The 25,000-nt window shown below is 42.5% G+C and overlaps 1 protein-coding gene across 3 annotated transcripts in view; it reads left to right on the forward strand.

Moving 5' to 3' along the window:
• The window catches only part of LOC133617279 (STE20-like serine/threonine-protein kinase), a 121,691-nt gene that overhangs the window by 67,760 nt on the left and 28,931 nt on the right, over positions 1–25,000 (forward strand). For 2 of the 3 annotated variants that reach the window (XM_072914936.1, XM_072914937.1), the window contains 3 exons: positions 7,754–7,933; positions 12,858–12,929; positions 23,066–23,195. In XM_072914936.1, coding sequence (XP_072771037.1) covers positions 7,754–7,933; positions 12,858–12,929; positions 23,066–23,195 — 382 coding nt within the window. The remainder of the gene's footprint in view (positions 1–7,753; positions 7,934–12,857; positions 12,930–23,065; positions 23,196–25,000) is intronic. The other variant, XM_061977195.2, reaches the window with a different exon arrangement.

A 25,000-nucleotide genomic window follows, 5' to 3' on the forward strand; every position in this document is an offset into this window, starting at 1 on the left:
GAGAGTTTTAACTTGCACTTTGAGATGTAGCGACCAACTGTAGTTACTGACAGTTGGTTTCTAAAGTGTTCCTGAGCCCATGTGGTGATATCCTTTACACACTGATGTCGCTTGTTGATGCAGTACAGCCTGAGGGATCGAAGGTCACAGGCTTAGCTGCTTACGTGCAGTGATTTCTCCAGATTCTCTGAACCCTTTGATGATATTACGGACCGTAGATGGTGAAATCCCTAAATTCCTTGCAATAGCTGGTTGAGAAAGGTTTTTCTTAAACTGTTCAACAATTTGTTCTCGCATTTGTTGACAAAGTGGTGACCCTCGCCCCATCCTTGTTTGTGAATGACTGAGCATTTCATGGAATCTACTTTTATACCCAATCATGGCACCCACCTGTTCCCAATTTGCCTGTTCACCTGTGGGATGTTCCAAATAAGTGTTTGTTGAGCATTCCTCAACTTTATCAGTATTTATTGCCACCTTTCCCAACTTCTTTGTCACGTGTTGCTGGCATCAAATTCTAAAGTTAATGATTATTTGCAACGAAAAAAAATGTTTATCAGTTTGAACATCAAATATGTTGTCTTTGTCGCATATTCAACTGAATATGGGTTGAAAATGATTTGCAAATCATTGTATTCTGTTTATATTTACATCTAACACAATTTCCCAACTCATATGGAAACGGGGTTTGTATTTTAAATGCTTTTAAATGTGTTTTGTGGACAGTGTGAGTGACTTCAAAGTTAAGATATGTATATTGTAGGCATACAATCTACGACCAGTTTAATTTAAAACACAATTTTGCACAATGTATGTGATAAGGGGGTTTTCACTCCATCTCTATTTCACTTTGGGGCTCCTAGGAAAACATTGAAGACCCCTGGACTCGCCATAATATTGCTTTAAAAGTAATTTGTATAAACTCTCTGACTGCATCTGTTAACCCTTGACTCCAGAACTGTATGCATGTTTGGCGTACTGGCTTCAGTTGTCACATCACAACTTATCTCCCTCATGGTGCCAGAAACCCCTAATGTTTTTAAACTGGACCTACCCCTCAGCACAGCACATTATATAAACTTTAGCAGCAGTGTTTGACAATGTTAAAAAATACAAAAATAAATCAGCTCATGAAATAAGATGTTTATAAACCATCTACTATGTAATTATTTATTAAGAATTGTATCACCTATTACAGGGGTCGGCAACCCAAAATGTTGAAAGAGCTAAAAAGCAACACAAATACAAAAAAGTAATCGGTCTCGATTAAAAGACTTATATAAGTCTTATAATGAAGACAACACATGATGTAAGTGTCTATGTTTGCTATATTAGCCTACTATCAAAATGACTTTAAAAGTCTTATATAAGTGTTATAATGAAGGCAACACATGATGTAAGTGGCTAATTAGCTATATTAGCCTACTATCAAAATGACATTAAAAGTCTTATATAAGTGTTATAATGAAGGCAACACATGATATGTCTATATTAGTTATATTAGCCTACTATCAAAATTAGTTTAAAAGTCTTATATAAGTGTTATATTGAAGACAACACATGATGTAAGTTTCTATATGAGCCTACTATCAAAATGACTTTAAAAGTCTTATATAAGTGTTATAATGAAGACAACACATGATGTAAGTGGCTAATTAGCTATATTAGCCTACTATCAAAATGACATTAAAAGTCTTATATAAGTGTTATAATGAAGGCAACACATGATATGTCTATATTAGTTATATTAGCCTACTATCAAAATTAGTTTAAAAGTCGTATATAAGTGTTATATTGAAGACAACACATGATGTAAGTTTCTATATGAGCATACTATCAAAATGACTTTAAAAGTCTTATATACGTTTTATAATGAAGAAAACACATGATGTAAGTGGCTAATTAGCTGTATTAGCCTACTATCAAAATGACTTTAAAAGTCTTTTATAAGTGTTATAATGAAGGCAACACATGATGTGTCTATATTAGTTATATTAGCCTACTATCAAAATTAGTTTAAAAGTCTTATATAAGTGTTATAATGAAGACAACACATGATGTAAGTGGCTAATTAGCTATATTAGCCTACTATCAAAATGACTTTAAAAGTCTTATATAAGTGTTATAATAAAGGCAACACATGATGTAAGTGGCTAATTAGCTGTACAGGCCTACTATCAAAATGACTTTAAAAGTCGTATATAAGTGTTATAATGAAGGCAACACATGATGTGTAAGTGGCTAATTAGCTATATTAACCTACTATGAAAATGACTTTAAAAGTCTTATATAAGTGTTATAATGAAGACAGCACATGATGTAAGTTACTATATTAGCCTACTATCAAAATGACTTTAAAAGTCTTATATAAGTGTTATAATGAAGACAACACATGATGTAAGTGGCTAATTAGCTATATTAGCCTACTATCAAAATGACTTTAAAAGTCTTTTATAAGTGTTATAATGAAGGCAACACATTATGTAAGTGTCTATATTAGCTATATTAGCCTACTATCAAAATCAAATGTGTCATGAAACATGGAAAAATAAACTAAATACACATAAGTAAAGGAAATTAAATGAGCTCAAATATACCTACACACGAGGCATAATGATGCATTATGTACATACAGCTAGCCTAAATAGCACGTTAGTATCGATTAGCTTGCAGTCAAATATGCCTGATTAGCACTCCAACAAGTCAGTAAAATCAACCAAGCTCACCTTTGTGCATTCACGCACAGCATAAAACGTTTGGTGGACAAAATGAGACAAAGAATGTGTAAAGCATACACACAAACATGTTAAACAGTGTGTTTTCTAACAGTTAGGAAGGTTTGTGTCATGTTTGTCCTCCTACAGAAACCATATGACAACAAGAAAAATATTTTTCACCCCATTTTTTTTCCATTTCCATACATTTTTGAAAAATCTCCATAGAGCCACCAGAGCGCCGCTAAAGAGCTGCGGGTTACTGACCCCTGGCCTATTAGAATGACAATATTAAAATGAATAAGATTTGCGTTAAAAAGTATGTGATCAGCCAATGCCAATGTCGATTAATGGCTTTTAATGCAGATCCTCTCTAGCTTTATTTATTTTAGGTCCCTCTGCTGACAGAAGCGGCGAGCAGCTACCTGTGTATGTTCATAAACGGCGTGGTGCCGCTCCCCTAAGTTTATAATTATAAGCTCTATAGCGAAGAATAAACTATTTCTTACAAGTACAAATATCACTGGAGGACGAGGCTACACATGTTGCACACGGAGTAGGAAGCGAGCAGGACCAGACAAGAGGACATGGTCATCGCAAAACCAGACGCTAAATTAACTCGAAACAAGAAAAAAGTGCTTAGCAGTGACGTGTGGTGAGGGTGATGGCTGGTGAGGCACTGACTTCATCACAGTCAGATTTACAAACATATGAACCCTAAAGAGTATCTTATTCACCATTTGATTGGCAGCAGTTAACGGGTTATGTTTAAAAGCTCATACCAGCATTCTTCCCTGCTTGGCACTCAGCATCAAGGCTTGGAATTGGGGGTTAAATCACCAAAAATGATTCCTGGGCACCGCTGCTGCCCACTGCTCCCCTCACCTCCCAGGGGGTGATCAAGGGGATGGGTCAAATGCAGAGGACAAATTTCATTACACCTAGTGTGTGTGTGACAATCATTGGTACTTTAACTTAACTTTAACTTTACACATACAAACTGTAGCACACAAAAAAGCCCATTTAATAAAAAAAAAAACGTTATTATGGTCTTACCTTTACTTATAAATGAAGTCCATGCGCCGCTGTTGTGCTGGATTAATGAACCCCCTGACGGGAGTGTTATATCAACTAAAGCCCTCACTTAAACTTTCCACGTGCAAGATTGAATCTATTTAAAAAAGTGTAACCGAGGGTTTATAAATGTCGCCTATATTGTATGAAACTACAAAATAACAAACACGGAGGCTCCAGTTTACACGAGGACCACGTTATTTACCCTCTTTCAAAAACCTCCGCTCCACTCCGTGTTATCACTTCCGCTCTTAGCGCCTTCAAAATAAGAGCTCAAGGCATATACTGTATAACAGCGCATAACAGGAACTTAACATCACAAAGAGGAAAGCCCATAAAAATAGGTTACAAAAGTTATTTAATAAGAAGCCAAAAAGTGCAAAAACAATAATGTTCGTGTTGGAGGAGTTGTGAATTAGATACACCTGCAGTCTGCAGGTGTACCTAATGTTGTGGCCCTGCAGTCATTCACAACTCCTCCAACACGAACATTATTGTTTTAGCACTTTTTGGCTTCTTATGAAATAACTTTTTTAAATAGATTCAATCTTGCACGTGGAAAGTTTAAGTGTGGGCTTTAGTTGATATAACACTCCCGTCAGGGGGTGCATTCTACGGCGGGGGTGCAGGAGGCGGATTACTGCGAGCCTCAGCCAGTGCGTCTTTTGTAGCAGTTTTATGATTGCTCAGCACAAGAAATACGTTACACACATACAGTTGTTGACAAAATACACTGTACATTATATACCTCAGCTAACTAAACTATGGAAACGTATAATATAGTTCATATAGCAATACGGTCTCACTGCACAGCAGGCCAGCAGTTAGCCGAGTCCGCAATCCATGTTGAGGCACAACGCAGTGACGTGCCTCAACTGGCTGCTGTTCACCGCACCGTCTCTTCTCAGTATTTGAACGGCAAATGTGAAAATTCAGCGATTTTAAATAAAAATAATCTAAAACTGGTGAAGTTAAATGGAAAATAACTTTATAGTATAATCACTGGATACATATAACAATTTAATAAAAATGTTTTCTTTTTACATTTTTTTTCTTTCCATGATGGCAGGTGAGGCGGGGTTGCACGTCACTGGTGCTTAGTAAACTTTAAAAAGTGTAGCTGGAACCACGTTACAGCAGAAAGTAAGCAGATATCAAAAGGAAAAATAACAATCAGAATCAGAATCAGAAATACTTTAATTATCCCCGAGGGGAAATGAACATTTTCAGCACAATCCCATTCAAGAGCGGACAAACATTACAGGGAGACAGAACAGGATCAAACATTACAGGAGACAAATCAGGATCAAACATTACAGGAGACAGAACAGGATCAAACATTACAGGAGACAAAACAGGATCAAACATTACAGGAGACAGAACAGGATCAAACATTAAAACTTATATTATAATTAGGGGTGTCAAAATTAACAAGCAGATTAATTCAAGCTGCGAGCAGCATTCAGCGGGTCCTTGCACCGCAAGGTTCACACAAGTCGGCGGGCTTGCATGAAGCATGTCCTGACCCACCACCACTAATTTTTAGCAGATCGGAGCATGGGTCAGGGAGTCATTTTGCACCAGAAGAAGCGATATTGGCGCCACTGCAGTGACGCGGATGCATCCCACCCAATACTCCGACCCACCATCAAAATATGGAGATTTTTCGTGCATGTCAAGGGCCTCAAAAAGGCATCCAAACTTAGAGAAGAAAATACACAGCAATTTGAATAGGGCCCTTCTGGTGCTCTGCAATGCCCCTGTGGGGCTTGCTCCGCTGCTAGGGCTCTAAAAACATAGCAGTTTCAATAGGGCCCTTTTGGTGCTCTGTATCGCACCTGCGGAATTTGTTCCGCTGCTTGAGCCCTTATAATAATAAAAAAAACATTGCAGTTTCAATAGGGCCTTCGCATCTTTTGCTGCTTAGGCCATGATTAGAGATGTCCGATAATATCGGACTGCCGATATTATCAGCCGATAAAAGCTTTGAAATGTAATATCGGAAATTATCGGTATCGGTTTCAAAAAGTAAAATTTATGACTTTTTAAAACGCCGCTGTACGGAGTGATACACGGACGTAGGGAGAACTGCATCTCCCAGTCATACTTGCCAACCCTCCCGATTTTTCCGGGAGACTCGCGAATTTCAATGCCCCTCCCGACAATCTTCCGGGGCAACCATTCTCCCGAATTTCTCCCGATTTCCACCCAAATAACAATATTGGGGGCGTGCGTTAAAGGCACTGCATTTGCGTGCCGGCCCAATCACATAATATCTACGGCTTTTCACACACACAAGTGAATGCGATTCACACTTGGTCAACAGCCATACGGGTCACACTGAGGGTGGCCGTATAAACAACTTTAACATTGTTACACATATGCGCCACACTGTGAACCCACACCAAACGAGAATGACAAACACATTTCGGGAGAACATCCGCACCGTAACACAACATAAACACAACAGAACAAATACCCAGAAACCCTTGCAGCACTAACTCTTCCGGGACGCTACAATATACACCCCCCGCTACTCCCTAGCCTCCCCCCTCCCAACCCCGCCCACCTCAACCTCCTCATGCTCTCTCAGAGAGAGCATGTCCCAAATTCCAAGGCATGCTAAAAAAAATAATGCACTTTGTGACTTCAATAATAAATATGGCAGTGCCATGTTGGCATTTGTTTTCCATAAACTTGAGTTGATTTATTTAGGAAAATCTTGTTACATTGTTTAATGCATCCAGCGGGGCATCACAACAAAATTAGGCATAATAATGTGTTCATTCCACGACTGTATATATCGGTATCGGTAGATATCGGAATCGGTAATTAAGAGATGGACAATATCGGATATTGGCAAAAAAGACATTATCGGACATCTCTAGCCATAATAATTAACATTGCAGTTTCAATAGGGCCTTTGCAGCTTTTGCTGCTCGGGCCTTGATAATAATAATAATAATAAACATAATAACAGTCCTAGCTCTAATAAGAGTCTAGCAAAAGGATAATATAACAACAACTGAAGAGCACCAGTGCACTGTTGGTGTGTAGAGACCAGGCTACACGTAAGCAGACGGTACATAGGTTAGTAACAGTATATGTTCGATACTAGAGAAATTAGGTCAATATTTGTATTTTTTCAAAAAACCTTTTTTTTTTTCATTTTTGTTTTCCGGGACTATTTCCCTCAGGACAAATGAGTAGTAGATGAGTGTGAATGGTTGCATGCCTATCTGTATTTTCCCTGTGATGAGGTAGCAACTAGCCCAGGTTGTACCCTGCCATTCATCCTACGATTCCATGCAGCTGGGATAGGCTCCAGCCCTCCTGCAACCCAGAGTGGGACATGCGGTAGAAAATGGATGGATGGATTGTAGTTGAGTGTATCCCTGCTTCCGTTCGGTCTGGGGTTCAAACAAGTCCTCAATGAAAATGCGAAAAATGCTAGGCCTGAAGCAAAAAAACCTGAATTTTCAACTCAATGTTCAGCGCAAGCTCTCTTATGATTCCTGGGCGAGACCACCGCTGCTGCTCACTGCTCCCCTCACCTCCCAGGGGGTGAACAAGGGGACACATTTCACCACACCTAGTGTGTGTGTGACAATCATTGGTACTTTAACTTAAAGGTGCACTGGCTGGTCTCTGTTACATGAGTCATGAAACTATAGCATAGCTTCACCAAGACGTGGGGATAAAGTCTATGCAAGCTTGTTAAATCCATATATTTTCAAAAGTCCAGAATGAGTTAGTTTTTGGCCCCAAGGCCTGTTGTTATCCGCTTTACCAGATAAAACTGCATGTCTTCGGAGCGCTGGCTTTCCCAAGGTTCTTGATGATTAATAGTTAACACTATCAGTGCTCCTTTGTCAATATTGTGGGACTCAACCCATTCTGTATAATGCTTTCATTGTATTTTATTTCGTTCACACTAATCTTGCGCCTGTCTTGTCCACGTCCAGAGTAGGAAGCGTCAGTACGACCAGGAGTTGGAGAACCTGGAGAAGCAGCAGAAGCAGACCATTGAGAGATTGGAGCAGGAACACACCAATCGACTGAGGGATGAGGCCAAACGCATCAAAGCTGAGCAGGACAAAGAGTTATCCAAGTATCAGAACATGCTGAAAAATCGTAAAAAAGAGGTCAGTGCTTAGCCTACTTCACTTTGCTGCAGCTCTTGTAAAGCTCATGTTATAATTAGGGCTGTCAAAATTAAAGGCCTACTGAAACCCACTACTACCGACCACGCAGTCTGATAGTTTATATATCAATGATGAAATCTTAACATTGCAACACATGCCAATACGGCCGGGTTAGCTTACTAAAGTGCAATTTTAAATTTCGCGCGGAATATCCTGCTGAAAACGTCTCGGTATGATGACGCCTGCGCGTGACGTCACGGATTGTAGAGGACATTTTGGGACAGCATGGTGGCCAGCTATTAAGTTGTCTGTTTTCATCGCAAAATTCCACAGTATTCTGGACATCTGTGTTGGTGAATCTTTTGCAATTTGTTCAATGAACAATGGAGACAGCAAAGAAGAAAGCTGTCGGTGGGAAGCGGTGTATTGCGGCAGGTGTTGTGCTGGATAACGCACCCCCGCCGTAGAATGCACCCCCTGACTGTTGTGCCGGATAACACAGCCGGTGTTTCATTGTTTACCTTCCCGGAAGATGACAGTCAAGCTTTACCATTGGCCTGTGGAGAACTGGGACAACAGAGACTCTTACCAGGAGGACTTTGAGTTGGCTGCGCAGACGCGGTACCGTGAGTACGCATGCAGCTGCGGCTTCCAAACATTTGATCGCTTGCCCGTACGTGCGTGCCGCTATGTGCATGTCACGTACGTAACTTTGGGGACTTTGGGGAAATATATGTGCTGTATGAACTTTGGGGAGGTGAACGGTACTTTGGGCTGTGGGATTCAGTGTGTTGTGCAGGTGTTTGAGTTGTATTGGCGGGTTATATGGACGGGAAGGGGGAGGTCTTTGTTATGCGGGATTAATTTGTGGCATATTAAATATAAGCCTGGTTGTGTTGTGGCTAATAGAGTATATATATGTCTTGTGTTTATTTACTGTTGTAGTCATTCCCAGCTGAATATCAGGTCCCACCCGCCTCTCACAGCATCTTCCCTATCTGAATCGCTCCCACTGCCCTCTAGTCCTTCACTCTCACTTTCCTCATCCACGAATCTGTCATCCTCGCTCAAATTAATGAGGAAATTGTCGCTTTCTCGGTCCGAATCTCTCTCGCTGCTGGTGGCCATGATTGTAAACAATGTGCAGATGTGAGGAGCTCCACAACCTGTGACGTCACGCTACTCGTCTGCTACTTCCGGTACAGGCAAGGCTTTTTTATCAGCGACCAAAAGTTGCAAACTTTATCGTCGATGTTCTCTACTAAATCCTTTCAGCAAAAATATGGCAATATCGCGAAATGATCAAGTATGACACATAGAATGGACCTGCTATCCTTGTTTAAATCAGAAAATCGCATTTCAGTAGGCCTTTGACAAGCTAACTCATGTGATTAATCACAAAATATTATTGCAGTAATCATGTACACACTTTGATTCATCATTAACTGCTACATGGTCAGTGATCAGATCAATGCACACTTCAGTATACAAATAAGTGAAGAGACTGTGAACTTTGTGCTCGCTGGCAAATGTCACTCTAAAATACAGCCTGAAAGAATTTTGGATAGAACTGTTAACAGGTGTTGTGCGAATAAATGACAAACACTCAATTAAAATTAGAGATGTCTGATAATATCGGCCGATAAATGCTTTAAAATGTCATATCGGAAATTATCGGTATCGGTTTCAAAAAGTAAAATTAATGACTTTTTAAAACGGCGCTATACGGAGCGGTACATATCCGGTAAAACACGGACGTAGGGCATACTTGCCAACCCTCCCGATTTTCCTGGGAGACTCCCGAATTTCAGTGCCTTTCCCGAAAATCTCCCGGGGCAATCATTCTCCCGAATTTCTCCCGATTCCCACCTGGACAACAATATTGGGGGCGGGCCTTAAAAGCACTGCCTTTAGCGTCCTCTACAACCTGTTTGTCACGTCCGCTTTTCCTCCATACAAACAGCATGCCGGCCCAGTCACATAATATATGTGGCTTTTACACACACATAAGTGAATGCAATCATACTTGGTCAACAGCCATACAGGTCACACTGAGGGTGGCCGTATAAACAACTTTAACACTGTTACAAATATGCGCCACACTGTGAACCCACACCAAACAAGAATGGCAAACACATTTCGGGAGAACATCCGCACCGTAACACAACATAAACACAAGAGAACAAATACCCAGAAACTCTTCCGGGACGCTACAATATACACCCCCCGCTATCACCAAAGCTGTGTGCCTTCATTGTTTTTGTAGCTGTTGTTTTGAGGCATGTTAAAAAAAAAAAAATGTACTTTGTGAAAGTCAAAGTATAGTATTTCCCATAGTTGTAGTGGGTGTCAGGATTATCTCAGGTAGAGCATGTCCCAAATTCCAAGCTGTTTTGAGGCATGTTAAAAAAAATGCACTTTGTGACTTCAATAATAAATATGGCAGTTTTTTCCATAACTGAAGTTGAAGTTGTTCTCTTATTTTGGAAAACCTTGTTCTTGATTGATTGATTGAAACTTGTATTAGTAGATTCCACAGTACAGTACATATTCCGTACAATTGACCACTAAATGGTAACACCCGAATACGTTTTTCAACTTGTTTAAATCGGGCTCCACGTTAATCAATTCATGGTAAAGTTACATTGTTTAATGCATCCAGCGGGGCATCACAACAAAATTAGGCATAATAATGTTTTAGTTCCACGACTGTATATAACGGTATCGGTTGATATCGGAATCGGTAATTAAGAGTTGGACAATATCAGAATATCAGATATCGGCAAAAAATGTAATTAATTAAAATGTTTAAAAACGTTCATGTATGACATTCTAACAATAACATTTAATTTGTGTACAAACATTTGGGTATTTTCTTTATCTAATTTTGTCACGACTTGGTCCATGGGTTTAGTTTTTCCAGAAGGCAACGGAAAGTTGGCTCGTGCAAGACGGGAATGTGAGTACATGATTTATTTAATATATCAAAAAAAGAACAAACGAAAAGCGCGCACAATGGCGGAGATACAAAACTAGGCTATTGAAAACAAAACTTGCACATAGGCAGAAACTGTGAAGAATGAAACAAAAACACTAACTGTGGCATTAATAAACAAAAACTTACTTGGCATGGACTATGAAGTGCGCAGAGGTAAACAGAGTGTGACAGGGGTATGAATCCGGATGTCGCCAGAAAGACAAACTGAAAACAATGAACTTAAATACTACAGACATGATTAGTGAAAACAGGTGCGTGACTCAAAGCGTGAAACAGGTGCGTGACGTGACAGGTGAAAACTAATGGGTTGCTATGGCATACTTGCCTACCTTGAGACATCCAATTTCGGGAGGTGGAGGGTGGGGGGTGGGTGTGGGGGGTGTGGTTGGGGCGGGGGCGTGGTTAAGAGGGGAGGAGTATATTTACAGCTAGAATTCACCAAGTCAAGTATTTCTCATATATATATATATATATGCGATGAGGTGGCGACTTGTCCAGGGTGTACCCCGCCTTCCGCCCGATTGTAGCTGAGATAGGCTCCAGCGCCCCCCGCGACCCCAAAGGGAATAAGCGGTAGTAAATGGATGGATGGATATATATATATATATATATATATATATATATATATATATATATATATATATATATATATCCCCGTGACCCCGAAGGGAATAAGCGGTAGTAAATGGATGGATGGATGGATGGATATATATATATATATATATATATAAATAAAAGAAATACTTGAATTTCAGTGTTCATTTATTTACACATATACACACACATAACACTCATCTACTCATTGTTGAGTTAAGGGTTGAATTGTCCATCCTTGTTCTATTCTCTGTCACTATCTTTCTAACCATGCTGAACACCCTCTCTGATGATGCATTGCTGTGTGGCACGCACAAAAGTGCTTTCATCAAATGCACTAGATGGCAGTATTGTCCTGTTTAAGAGTGTCACAACATTGCTGTTTACGGCAGACGGACTGCTTTACTGTAGACGTTCTTTATATTGTGGGAAAGCGGACTCAGGTCCGCATGGAGCTGGAGGGAACGTGGCCTCCAGCTCCGCCTGAATTTCGGGAGATTTTCGGGGGAACATTTGTCCCGGGAGGTTTTCGGGAGAGGCGCTGAATTTCGGGAGTTTCCCGGAAAATCCGGGAGGGTTGACAAGTATGTGCTATGGTGACAAACAAGAGTGCACAATGAGTCCAAACGTGGAACAGGTGAAACTAATGGGTAACTATGGAAACAAGACAAGGGAGTGAAAAGCCAGAAACTTTAAAGAGTCCAATAACTAAACAAAACAAAACATGACTAAAACAAAACATGATTACACAGACATGACAAATTTCAATTATGCAAGGGAGTAGTCCCCCGTGATTAATCTTGATTAATCCAAATTCCAAAATGTGAATAATCTAATAAAAAAAATAATCATTTGGCAGCCCTAATTGTAATATATCGTTTTTATCAGATATGGATGTCATCAAACCTATCATCTTTCAAGTCTTCAGGCAACCTTTCATATTCTATGTATTTGAATTTGCAGTTGCTCAGTCAGTGTAACTTGTCATTTCAAAAGATACTTTTTGTGTGACTTCCATCTACTACTCATGAGACTCTCTCCAAAGCATGTGAGAAATGCTATTAGGAAGCGTAATAACGAGGATATTATTCAAGCGCCACCAGACGAGGTAATGAGGGTGCTGTTTGCTGTGGACAGTGAACTTTTTAACCTTACCCGCCTTGCATGCAAAGTGATTGTTTTGATAAAACAGCAGAATATTAAATATTGAAATATTATATAGTACAGTTTCCAAACCCTTTACCTGCGCTTGTTTGCTCTGTTACGGAGACCATAAACTTGTTTGTGGTGATTCGTGGACTGTGTAGGAGTGTAATATATTGTGATCCACAGGGAGTGGCCCAGGTTATGACTCAATCCTTTCAGTTGTCCTCCTGTACTCTGTGCAACGCTCCAATACAGGATGTAAGTGAACTTGCTGTGTGTGTTACTTTTAATAACGTCTTTAGTCCATACCAGAGGATGCATTCATTTCTCTTGATGCTTGACCACCTTGTATATGCATCAATGCACCAAGCTTACTTGTTGTTGATCAATTGTTCCTGCCATGGTTTGTTCGAGTGCTGTTTTGGATTCACATAAAATTGCTTTTCTTGATTTACATCCAATTTGCCTCCCTTAAGTGCACACGCCTCGTACCACGTAATAGAAAATATTACTTACACTAATCATACTTGCCAACCTTGAGACCTCCGATTACGGGAGGTGGGGGGTGGGGGGGGCGTGGTCGGGGTGGGGCGGGGCGTGATTGGGGGCGGGGCTAAGAGGGGAGGAGTATATTTACAGCTAGAATTCACCAAGTCAAGTATTTCATATATGTATATATATATATATATATATATATATATACATGTAAGTCAAGTATTTCATATATATATATATATATATATATATATATATATATATATATATATATATATATATATATATATATATGTATGTATGTATGTATGTATGTATGTGTATATATATATATGTATGTATGTATGTATGTATGTGTATATATATATATATATATATATATAGGAAATACTTGACTTTCAGTGAATTCTAGCTATATATATATTTATTTTATTATATATATTATATATATATATTATATATATATATATATAAATAAAAGAAATACTTGAATTTCAGTGTTCATTTATTTACACATATACACACACATAACACTCATCTACTCATTGTTGAGTTAAGGGTTGAATTGTCCATCCTTGTTCTATTCTCTGTCACTATTTTTCTAACCATGCTGAACACCCTTTCGCAGGTACCCAGAAAGGTTTCGAGTACCACCAAAAAAACTGAATCTCTGAAGACAGTATAAAAATCTGTGTTAAAGGTGTACAAATACTGTTTGTATAATAAGCATGTTATTTTATACAAATGAGGGTTAAGAGTTCAGTACTAAAAAAAAAAGAAAAGAATGTGGCTTGAGTACAGTTTTTTAATTGAGCTGCTGCATTTTTTGGTTGGGTTGTTTATTTATTTTGAGTAACTTCTATACATTTCTAAAAGGGGAGGAATGTAATAGTGATCTATGTTTGTCTGTTGCCATCTCCTGGTGAATGTTGGCTATAGCGTACTGGGGTTACTTTTTGGTTGGCCAACGATTTACGTGGTGTTGCGCACCTGACGTCACTCAGGTCCGCATGGAGCTGGAGGGGGCGTGGCTTCCAGCTCCGCCTGAATTTCGGGAGATTTTCGGGAGAAAATTTGTCCCGGGAGGTTTTCGGGAGAGGCGCTGAATTTCGGGAGTCTCCCGGAAAATCCGGGAGGGTTGGCAAGTATGCACTAATACTATGTTAGAGAGACAGATATCCAATGAACCATGTGGGCCATAATACTATGATTGATAGCAGGAAGAAGGCCCTATTGTAATTGCTCCATTAATTAATATTCCGGCACTTTCAACTCATTTTTAAGGGCCTTTGAGGGGAACTGAACTTTTCGGGGGATACATTTAAAATCATTATGAGAGACAAGACGGCGGATGTATTTGTTTTAATACAATCTAACTCGTAAAGCATGGGTGTCAAACTATGGCCCGCGGGCCAAAATTGGCCCGCCGTGTAATTTCACTTGGCCCTTGAGACGATATCAAATTAACACGAGAGCTGGCCCGCCGATTATATACAGCGGCGGTGCTGCGGTAACACCGCATTCACCGCTAATTCTCATACTTGCCAACCCTCCCGGGAGACTCCCAGATTTTAGTGCCCCTCCCGAAGATCGTCACGTCCGCTTTTCATCCAGTCCGAGTGCTGGCCCAGTCACATAATATGTGCGGCTTCTGCACGCACACACAAGTGAATGCAACGCCACTGAGGGTGGCCGTATAAACAACTTTAACACTGTTAGAATTATACGCCACACTGTGAACCCACACCAAACAAGAATGACAAACACATTTCGGGAGAACATCCGCACTGTAACACAACAGAACAAATACCCAGAACCCTTTGCAGCACTAACTCTTCCGGGACACTACAAGGTGTGTGTGTGTGTTGGGGGGGTTGGTGGCAATTTTGTTGTGATGCCCCGCTGGATGCATTAAACTATGTAACTTTACCATGAATTGATTAACGTGGACCCCGATTTAAACAAGTTGAAAAACGTATTCGGGTGTTACCATTTAGTGGTCAATTGTACGTAATATGTACTGTACTGTGCAATCTACTAATGCAAGTTTCAATCAATCAATCAAAAACAAGGTTTTCCAAAATAGAGAACAACTTCAACTCCAGTTATGGAAAAAAGTGCCAACATGGCACTGCCATATTTATTATTGAAGTCACAAAGTGCATTTTTTTTTTTAACATGCCTCAATTCAGCTTGGAATTTGGGACATGCTCTCCCTGAGATAATCCTGATACCCACTACAACTATGGGAAATAATATACTTTGACTTACACAAAGTACATTATTTTATTTTATTTTTTAAACATGCCTCAAAACAACAGCTACAAAACCAATGAAGGCACACAGCTTTGGTGGTAGCGGGGGGTGTTTATTGTAGCGTCCCGGAAGAGTTAGTGCTGCAAAGGGTTCTGGGTATTTGTTCTGTTGTGTTTATGTTGTGTTACGGTGCGGATGTTCTCCCGAAATGTGTTTGTCATTCTTGTTTGGTGTGGATTCACAGTGTGGCGTATATTTCTAACAGTGTTAAAGTTGTTTATACGGCCACCCTCAGTGTAACTTGTGTCACTGTTGATCAAGTATGTGCTGCATTCACGTGTGTGTGCGAACAGAAGCCGTACATATCTTGTGACTGGGCCGGCATGTTGTTAGAATGGATGAAAAGCGGACGTGACGACAGCTCGTAGAGGACGTTAAAGGCAGTGCCTTTAAGGCACGCCCCCAAGACTGTGGACTATGAGATATAATGACTGATGAACAACTTCGTTCGATAATGAAGGTTGCCTCAGCTCAAAGCCTGAGCCCCGACATTAATGAACTAGCATCCAAGAAAATATGCCAGGTATCTGGCTTGGGCACATCAGATTAGATCAGTGTGTTGCAAACTGAGCAGTTTAAAGTCCTGAATGGTTGGTTTATTCATTGTTATTTTATTTTCAAATGTATTAGCCTGTGGAAAAAGTTAATGTTGATATTTACCTCAGAAGGCTGCAAATAGAAAAGAGGCATTCAATTTTTATTTAAATTGTATTTGATATGCCATTGATATTTTTTAATTATTATTATTATTATTTGAAACTGGATTTTGCATGTCACTATAAAGTTATATAAGCCTTGCTTGTTCAATATTCAATGCAAAACTTGTTTGGGTCCCTATTAAAAGGTTAGTTTGTTCAACCTTGGCCCGCGGCTTTGTTCAGTTTTAAATTTTGGCCCGCTCTGTATTTGAGTTTGACACCCCTGTCGTAAAGAAACGTTAAAAAAAAGTCCACTTACAATGGAGCCATTGGTAGGTCCTCTATTGCACCCATAAATCCCTCTAAATAACCATCCAAAACACGCCAACAATACTCCATTTACATTTCGTGACTTGAATATTAACCAAGTATTAGTGCTATTGTGGTAAGTTGGCTGCGATGGTGGGGGAGGATGCCGGACAGACCTGGCAGGCCCAAACGCATTGTGAGGGTTTGCTGGGGACGTCTGGCAGAGTCTCCTGTCAGAGAGAGTTTCAATTCCCACCTCCGGAAGAACTTTGAACATGTCACGAGGGAGGTGCTGGACATTGAGTCCGAGTGGACCATGTTCCGCACCTCTATTGTCGAGGCGGCTGATTGGAGCTGTGGCCGCAGGGTAGTTGGTGCCTGTCGTGGCGGTAATCCTAGAACCCGTTGGTGGACACCGGCGGTGAGGGATGCCGTCAAGCTGAAGAAGGAGTCCTATCGGGTTCTTTTGGCTCATGGGACTCCTGAGGCAGCGGACAGGTACCGACAGGCCAAGCGGTGTGCGGCTTCAGCGGTCGCGGAGGCAAAAACTCGGACATGGGAGGAGTTCGGGGAAGCCATGGAAAACGACTTCCGGACGGCTTCGAAGCGATTCTGGACCACCATCCACCGCCTCAGGAAGGGGAAGCAGTGCTCTACCAACACCGTGTATGGTGCGGATGGTGTTCTGCTGACCTCGACTGCGGAAGTTGTGGATCGGTGGAGGGAATACTTCGAAGACCTCCTCAATCCCACCAACACGTCTTCCTATGAGGAAGCAGTGCCTGAGGAATCTGTGGTGGGCTCTCCTATTTCTGGGGCTGAGGTTGCTAAAAAGCTCCTCGGTGGCAAGGCCCCGGGGGTGGATGAGATCCGCCCGGAGTTCCTTAAGGCTCTGGATGCTGTAGGGCTGTCTTGGTTGACAAGACTCTGCAGCATCGCGTGGACATCGGGGGCAGTACCTCTGGATTGGCAGACCGGGGTGGTGGTTCCTCTCTTTAAAAAGGGGAACCGGAGGGTGTGTTCTAACTATCGTGGGATCACACTCCTCAGCCTTCCCGGTAAGGTCTATTCAGGTGTACTGGAGAGGAGGCTACGCCGGATAGTCGAACCTCGGATTCAGGAGGAACAGTGTGGTTTTCGTCCTGGTCGTGGAACTGTGGACCAGCTCTATACTCTCGGCAGGGTCCTTGAGGGTGCATGGGAGTTTGCCCAACCAGTCTACATGTGCTTTGTGGACTTGGAGAAGGCATTCGACCGTGTCCCTCGGGAAGTCCTGTGGGGAGTGCTCAGAGAGTATGGGGTTTCGGACTGTCTGATTGTGGCGGTCCGCTCCCTGTATGATCAGTGTCAGAGCTTGGTTCGCATTGCCGGCAGTAAGTCGGACACGTTTCCGGTGAGGGTTGGACTCCGCCAAGGCTGCCCTTTGTCACCGATTCTGTTCATAACTTTTATGGACAGAATTTCTAGGCGCAGTCAAGGCGTTGAGGGGATCCGGTTTGGTGGCTGCAGGATTAGGTCTCTGCTTTTTGCAGATGATTTGGTCCTGATGGCTTCATCTGGCCAGGATCTTCAGCTCTCACTGGATCGGTTCGCAGCTGAGTGTGAAGCGACTGGGATGAGAATCAGCACCTCCAAGTCCGAGTCCATGGTTCTCGCCCGGAAAAGGGTGGAGTGCCATCTCCGGGTTGGGGAGGAGATCTTGCCCCAAGTGGAGGAGTTCAAGTACCTTGGAGTCTTGTTCACGAGTGAGGGAAGAGTGGATCGTGAGATCGACAGGCGGATCGGTGCGGCGTCTTCAGTAATGCGGACGCTGTATCGATCCGTTGTGGTGAAGAAGGAGCTGAGCCGGAAGGCAAAGCTCTCAATTTACCGGTCGATCTACGTTCCCATCCTCACCTATGGTCATGAGCTTTGGGTTATGACCGAAAGGACAAGATCACGGGTACAAGCGGCCGAAATGAGTTTCCTCCGCCGGGTGGCGGGGCTCTCCCTTAGAGATAGGGTGAGAAGCTCTGTCATCCGGGGGGAGCTCAAAGTAAAGCCGCTGCTCCTCCACATCGAGAGGAGCCAGATGAGGTGGTTCGGGCATCTGGTCAGGATGCCACCCGAGCGCCTCCCTAAGGAGGTGTTTAGGGTATGTCCGACCGGTAGGAGGCCACGAGGAAGACCCAGGACACGTTGGGAAGACTATGTCTCCCGGCTGGCCTGGGAACGCCTCGGGATCCCCCGGGAGGAGCTGGACGAAGTGGCTGGGGAGAGGGAAGTCTGGGCTTCCCTGCTTAGGCTGCTGCCCCCGCGACCCGACCTCGGATAAGCGGAAGAAGATGGATGGATGGATGGATATTAGTGCTATTGTTATTATACGCGCTAACACAGACTAACTATATATAGCAGCACCGTGATCACTGGAGCTTGTGTGGCTGGTGAACGGCTTTCTCGCCTCGCAGATCGTGAACGTTTATTCTAATCTAGATCATGAATAATGCCTCTCACCTCGATAAAGGGATGAGGACATAATCCGACGAGTTAGTCAAGTTTGGCATCCAAATTAGACCTGGGAATGGCAAGAACGACACGAAAAGACGCTTGATCTCTCCTTGGTTCCACACCCTTTTTCCTTAATGAGGAATATGACTATTTCTTCATATAAATGGGAATATATGAACATCCCAGCAGTCGGCATCCAAGTGATAGCAGACATTGTACAGTAAGTGTCTCATGAAGTCTGCTGTGAGTAATAATAATGTTGCCCTGGCTAGCAGTCCCTCCGTTAAAATCCAGCCGCCGTTGGAGGTGGCTTTGTCGAAGCATGTTGCTTTTGCAGCTGTTTCAGCAGATTTTAATTGCTGTTTTGGGCAGTAGATAGGATCTTTGATCCAAGACACAACTTATATTTAACTAAAATGTCATTTTCTTTGTGCTCGACAAAAGAAAAGTAGTGAGAATATCTCCATGTTAAGAAACTTGGCTTTTATTCATTTATTATTGTTATATATTTTTTTTATTTTTAATGTATTTATTATTTTTATTTTTATTATTTACTTATTTTTATTTTATTTTATTTTTTAAATTTTTTTAATTTTTATTTTTATTTTTTTTTATTTTTTAAATCTTATTATTTATTTGTGTGTGGCGTCGCGCGGGTCTCACTTCCTGTTGGGTGGGGTCCGTGCCCGTGTGGCCCGACCTTGCGCTGTGGGGTCTCTGTTGGTGACTTGATGTGGTGGCGGCGCAGCCCCACTGGTCTGGTCTGGATGCTGTGTCTCGGTTGTTTGGGCGGTGGTGTGTTTGTGCGGGTTTGGGTTGGGGTAGGGGGCCTTTTGGTGGGGGGGGGGTGTTGGTTTCTCTTGTTTGCGTGTTGGCGTTCGGGCTGACTGGCGGGCTGGCGCCGGCTGGTCTCCGTGGTCCTGGTAGCGTGTGGTTGCTGGTCACAGTTTTTTTTTTGATCGCTTTGATTTAATTGGCTGGTGCTGGCTGTCTGGGGTTATTGCGGCTGCTGTTTCTGCTGCCGTTTGTTTGTGGTGTGGGCGCCCGTGGCTGCTGGGTCTGGTGCAAGGGTGTGGCTGATGTTGTGACTGGTGGCAGCGCGCGCGCGTGATGGCTGTCGGGGCTGACAAACTGTGTATATGTATGTATATGTGTGTGTGTGTATGTGTACATATGTGTATGTATATGTATATATGTGTATGTGTGGGTATGTATACATGTATGTGTGTATGTGTATGTATATATGTATGTATGTATGTATATTTCTGGGGGTACGCTCTGGGCCTGCCTGTCAGACGGGGGTCGACGCCTCAGGCTACTGCATCCGAACTGCGTGTCTGGAGCTCCTGGGTCCCGCTGTCCATCCCTTCCGGGTGCCCGTCTTGGTTGGGGCCTGTTGGGCCTAGTCCCTGCGTCTATTGTGCTAGCTTGGTGCTGCAAGGTATTCCGAGGTGCTGCGAGTCGGCCAGTTGCTGGGGTAGTGACCTTGTTTGTCAGCATGTCTGTGATCTTCTTTGAATTCTTTTTTTAAATTTTTTAATTTATTAATTTTTTTTAATATATTTTATTAATATTATTTTTAATTTTTCCCCTCCCTCAGAGGGGGGGCTCGGCGGGGCGGTTGCTGGTTGTTCCATCTCCATCGTTGGGGTCCCTGCGGGTGGGGTGGGTGGTTCCCGTGGCCCTGTGCCTGGGTGGTCCTGCGGCGGCCGATTTGGGTAGGGTGGCCGGGGGCTGGCCTCGCCGCGCTCTCCGGGGGTGGGGGGTGAGCTCGGTTGCTGGTGGGGCGGGGGCGGTCTTCCCGTCCGGTTGCGGGGAGTCTCTGGGTCCCTCGGGCGGGGCGTCTCGCCTTTCTGCCCGTGTGGGGTGTGGTCTCTCGCTGGCTTGGGGTCTGGCTGTCCCCTGCTTTTCTCGTGCCCTGTCCTCTGCCGGGTGCGTCTGTCTGCGGCCTGCTGCTGGCCCTTGTGGGCGGTACGGTGGGCCGGGCTCTGGGGTTCCAGTCGCTGGCCGGCTTGGCTGCGTGGGGGCGGTGGTCCCTGGTTCCCTGGGCACCACGCCTACTGTTTGTGGGTTGGGCTCTCGGGGGTGATGGGGCCGTGCTCTGGCTCCCACGCACTCTGGGAGTCGAATGTATTGTACATGCAAATTCACATATGCTCACATACGTACATAGGTACCTACGCTCCCACATACATACACAAATACAGTACATATTTACCTACCTAATGTTCGTACATCCACACGCACATTCAATATACAAACATACACATACACATACTGTACATATACGTTCACTGTACAAACACATATACACATTCTGTACATATACATTCATTGTACAAACACATATACACATTCTGTACATATACAAGTACATATGCATACTTACACTCATGCACATAATCACGTTTCATCAAACATATATTAACGTTGTTGCCCTAGGGTAAACTGGGTGTAACACATGGCACACTGACAAAGCTTAACCTATTGTGACTATAACAATCTACAAGGTTAATGTAGGTTGCTTCTCTTTCTCCCCCTCCATTTTTCTGCATTCTTTCGTATCTCAAGTTATCATTACGTATATGTATTGTTGCATTTAAACAACTGTATTGTTGATAATAAAGGTAAATTATTGGTATTGTTCATTATCAATAGCGCTATTTCTATTGGTATTTGTATTGATCCATTTGTAGTGTAATAATGCTCATTGTCATTTCTGTATTATTTTTTATTTTTCGCTAACTGCTTATTTGCTATTACTTTTACCATCATATTTGTACATGTCATATTTGCTGATGTTGCTCTATTGTTGTTGTTGTTGTTGTTGTTTGCTGTTGTTGTTTTTGTCTCTCTGTCTAATCCCCCTCTTGTCCCCACAATTTCCCCCTCTGTCTTCTTTTTTTTTCTCTTTCTATCCCCTCCTGCTCCGGCCCGGCTGCACTAAATGATAATATAAATACATTTAATAAAGTCAAATACAAATAAGGCAACAAGAGAAGTATCCTACACTTCTCTTATGTAAAGTAAATCTGAACAGCCGACATGGGCATCTACATCAACTATATGATTTGCCTGAGAAGCTGGACAGGACACACAAGAAAAACAAAAACAAAAACAAAAAAAAGAAACTTGGCTTCTGGCTCCGCCATGATGTTTTGTTAGTAAACACAGACATCCCCCCCGCGCTCCCACCCACACAGAGTGCGCTTCTTCTTTTCCGTGTGACACAGAAGGACGACACCGCAGCGCTCCAATAAAACATAATCAGATCTTTTGTTTCTAACCGATACTACATAAAAAATAACGTAAAATAACGCAGTAACGCATCATTTAGTAACGGTAACTGAGTTACTGAATATAAAAAATAACACGTTAGACTACTAGTTACCGCCGAAAATAACGGTGTTACAGTAACGCGTTAGTCCCAACACTGCAGACGAGGAACAGCGCCTTATCAGGGGAAACACACCCAAAAATGCCAAAACCACCACCACAACAACCAACACATGTCCAACCTGCAATAATGTAGTATGGGGCTCCAGGATTGGATTCTACAGCCATCAATCCACCGTTAAAGTTGCAAGTGGACGTTATCGGATTCAATGAACAACCAAGAAGAAAAGAAAATGGACAATAGCAACGATGATTACTTAATACTTGTTTATGTTGACAAATGTTGTGGTTTTGACTGATTAATTGTACAATGAAGGACACTTATTGCCGACAGTATGTAATGCTTGTGTGCTATTGTGTGCATAGCTGTTGTGCAGTTGCTAGCCCCTACAGTATAGCTTACCATGTTTACCTTTTGAAAATGACTTGACCAAAATACATAAAAAGACCAACTTTGTGTGCTTATTGGAGGATATTTAAATGTTAACTGGTTGTCCGGCTTTGCATAAGAAAACACACTGTAGGACTCCCTGTATCAAGCTTATATCGTAGATTTTAAATGCAAGCTTATACTTGATTTTTTTGCTGATATCGAATGGATATCCGATATCAATATCGGATTGGGAAGCCCCTATCCACCACCCCTTATGTTGAAGTCGAAAGCGGGTTTCCCTCTATTGTTGGCATTTGCTGCACATTTGAAAACATCAACTACGTCTGTTCTATATAAAGTATGAATATATATTCACATAGGAGCAAGAGTTTCTTCAGAAGCAGCAACAGGATCTGGACAGCGCTCTGAAGAAAATTATCCAGCAGCACAAACATGAGCTGGCCACCATTGAGAGAGACTGCCTGAACCACAAGCAGCAGCTTCTTCGAGGTAATACATGTTGCATTTGTCTGTTGCTGGTGTTTCGATAGAATTATATTTTGTATTGTTGCGGCATGCTGATATTTGGGATAACACACCTCAGCACATTTAAAGGCCTACTGAAATGCGATTTTCTTATTTAAACGGGGATAGCAGGTCCATTCTATGTGTCATACTTGATCATTTCGCGATATTGCCATATTTTTGGTGAAAGGATTTAGTAGAGAACATCGACGATAAAGTTCGCAACTTTTGGTCGCTGATAAAAAAGCCTTGCCTGTACCGGAAGTAGCAGACGATATGCGCGTGACGTCACAGGTTGTGGAGCTCCTCACATCCGCACATTGTTTACAATCATGGCCACCAGCAGCGAGAGCGATTCGGACCGAGAAAGCGACGATTTCCCCATTAATTTGAGCAAGGATGAAAGATTTGTGGATGAGGAAAGTGAAAGTGAAGGACTAGAGGGCAGTGGGAGCGATTCAGATAGGGAAGATGCTGTGAGAGGCGGGTGGGACCTGATATTCAGCTGGGAATGACTAAAACAGTAAATAAACACAAGACATATATATACTCTATTAGCCACAACACAACCAGGCTTATATTTAATATGCCACAAATTAATCCCGCATAACAAACACCTCCCCCCTCCCGTCCATATAACCCGCCAATACAACTCAAACACCTGCACAACACACTCAATCCCACAGCCCAAAGTACCGTTCACCTCCCCAAAGTTCATACAGCACATATATTTCCCCAAAGTCCCCAAAATTACGTACGTGACATGCACATAGCGGCACGCACGTACGGGCAAGCGATCAAATGTTTGGAAGCCGCAGCTGCATGCGTACTCACGGTACCGCGTCTGCGTATCCAACTCAAAGTCCTCCTGGTAAGAGTCTCTGTTGTCCCAGTTCTCCACAGGCCAATGGTAAAGCTTGACTGTCATCTTCCGGGAATGTAAACAATGAAACACCGGCTGTGTTTGTGTTGCTGCAGCCGGCCGCAATACACCGCTTCCCACCTACAGCTTTCTTCTTTGCTGTCTCCATTGTTCATTGAACAAATTGCAAAAGATTCACCAACACAGATGTCCAGAATACTGTGGACTTTTGCGATGAAAAAGTTAAAGTTAAAGTTAAAGTACCAATGATTGTCACACACACACTAGGTGTGGCGAGATTATTCTCTGCATTTGACCCATCACCCTTGATCACCCCCTGGGAGGTGAGGGGAGCAGTGGGCAGCAGCGGTGGCCGCGCCCGGGAATCATTTTGGTGATTTAACCCCCAATTCCAACCTTTGATGCTGAGTGCCAAGCAGGGAGGTAATGGGTCCCATTTTTATAGTCTTTTGTATGACTCGGCCGGGGTTTGAACTCACAACCTACCGATCTCAGGGCGGACACTCTAACCACTAGGCCACTGAGTAGGAAAACAGACGACTTAATAGCTGGCCACCATGCTGCCCCAAAATGTCCTCCACAATCCGTGACGTCACTTCATCGTACCGAGACGTTTTCAGCAGGATATTCCGCACAAAATTTAAAATTGCACTTTAGTAAGCTAACCCGGCCGTATTGGCATGTGTTGCAATGTTAAGATTTCATCATTGATATATAAACTATCAGACTGCGTGGTCGGTAGTAGTGGGTTTCAGTAGGCCTTTAACATATGGTGCTCAAACATGGACTCAAACCTAGAGTTTATCTATCACAGGCTTTAACCACTCTACCACATGTTCCCGAGTGTTTTAGTAACACCCCAGCACACAACAGAGAACTCTTTTTCCCATACCTTTTGTGTCACATG

The sequence above is a fragment of the Nerophis lumbriciformis genome, linkage group LG16, assembly GCF_033978685.3.
Source record: "Nerophis lumbriciformis linkage group LG16, RoL_Nlum_v2.1, whole genome shotgun sequence".
NCBI lineage: Eukaryota > Metazoa > Chordata > Actinopteri > Syngnathiformes > Syngnathidae > Nerophis > Nerophis lumbriciformis.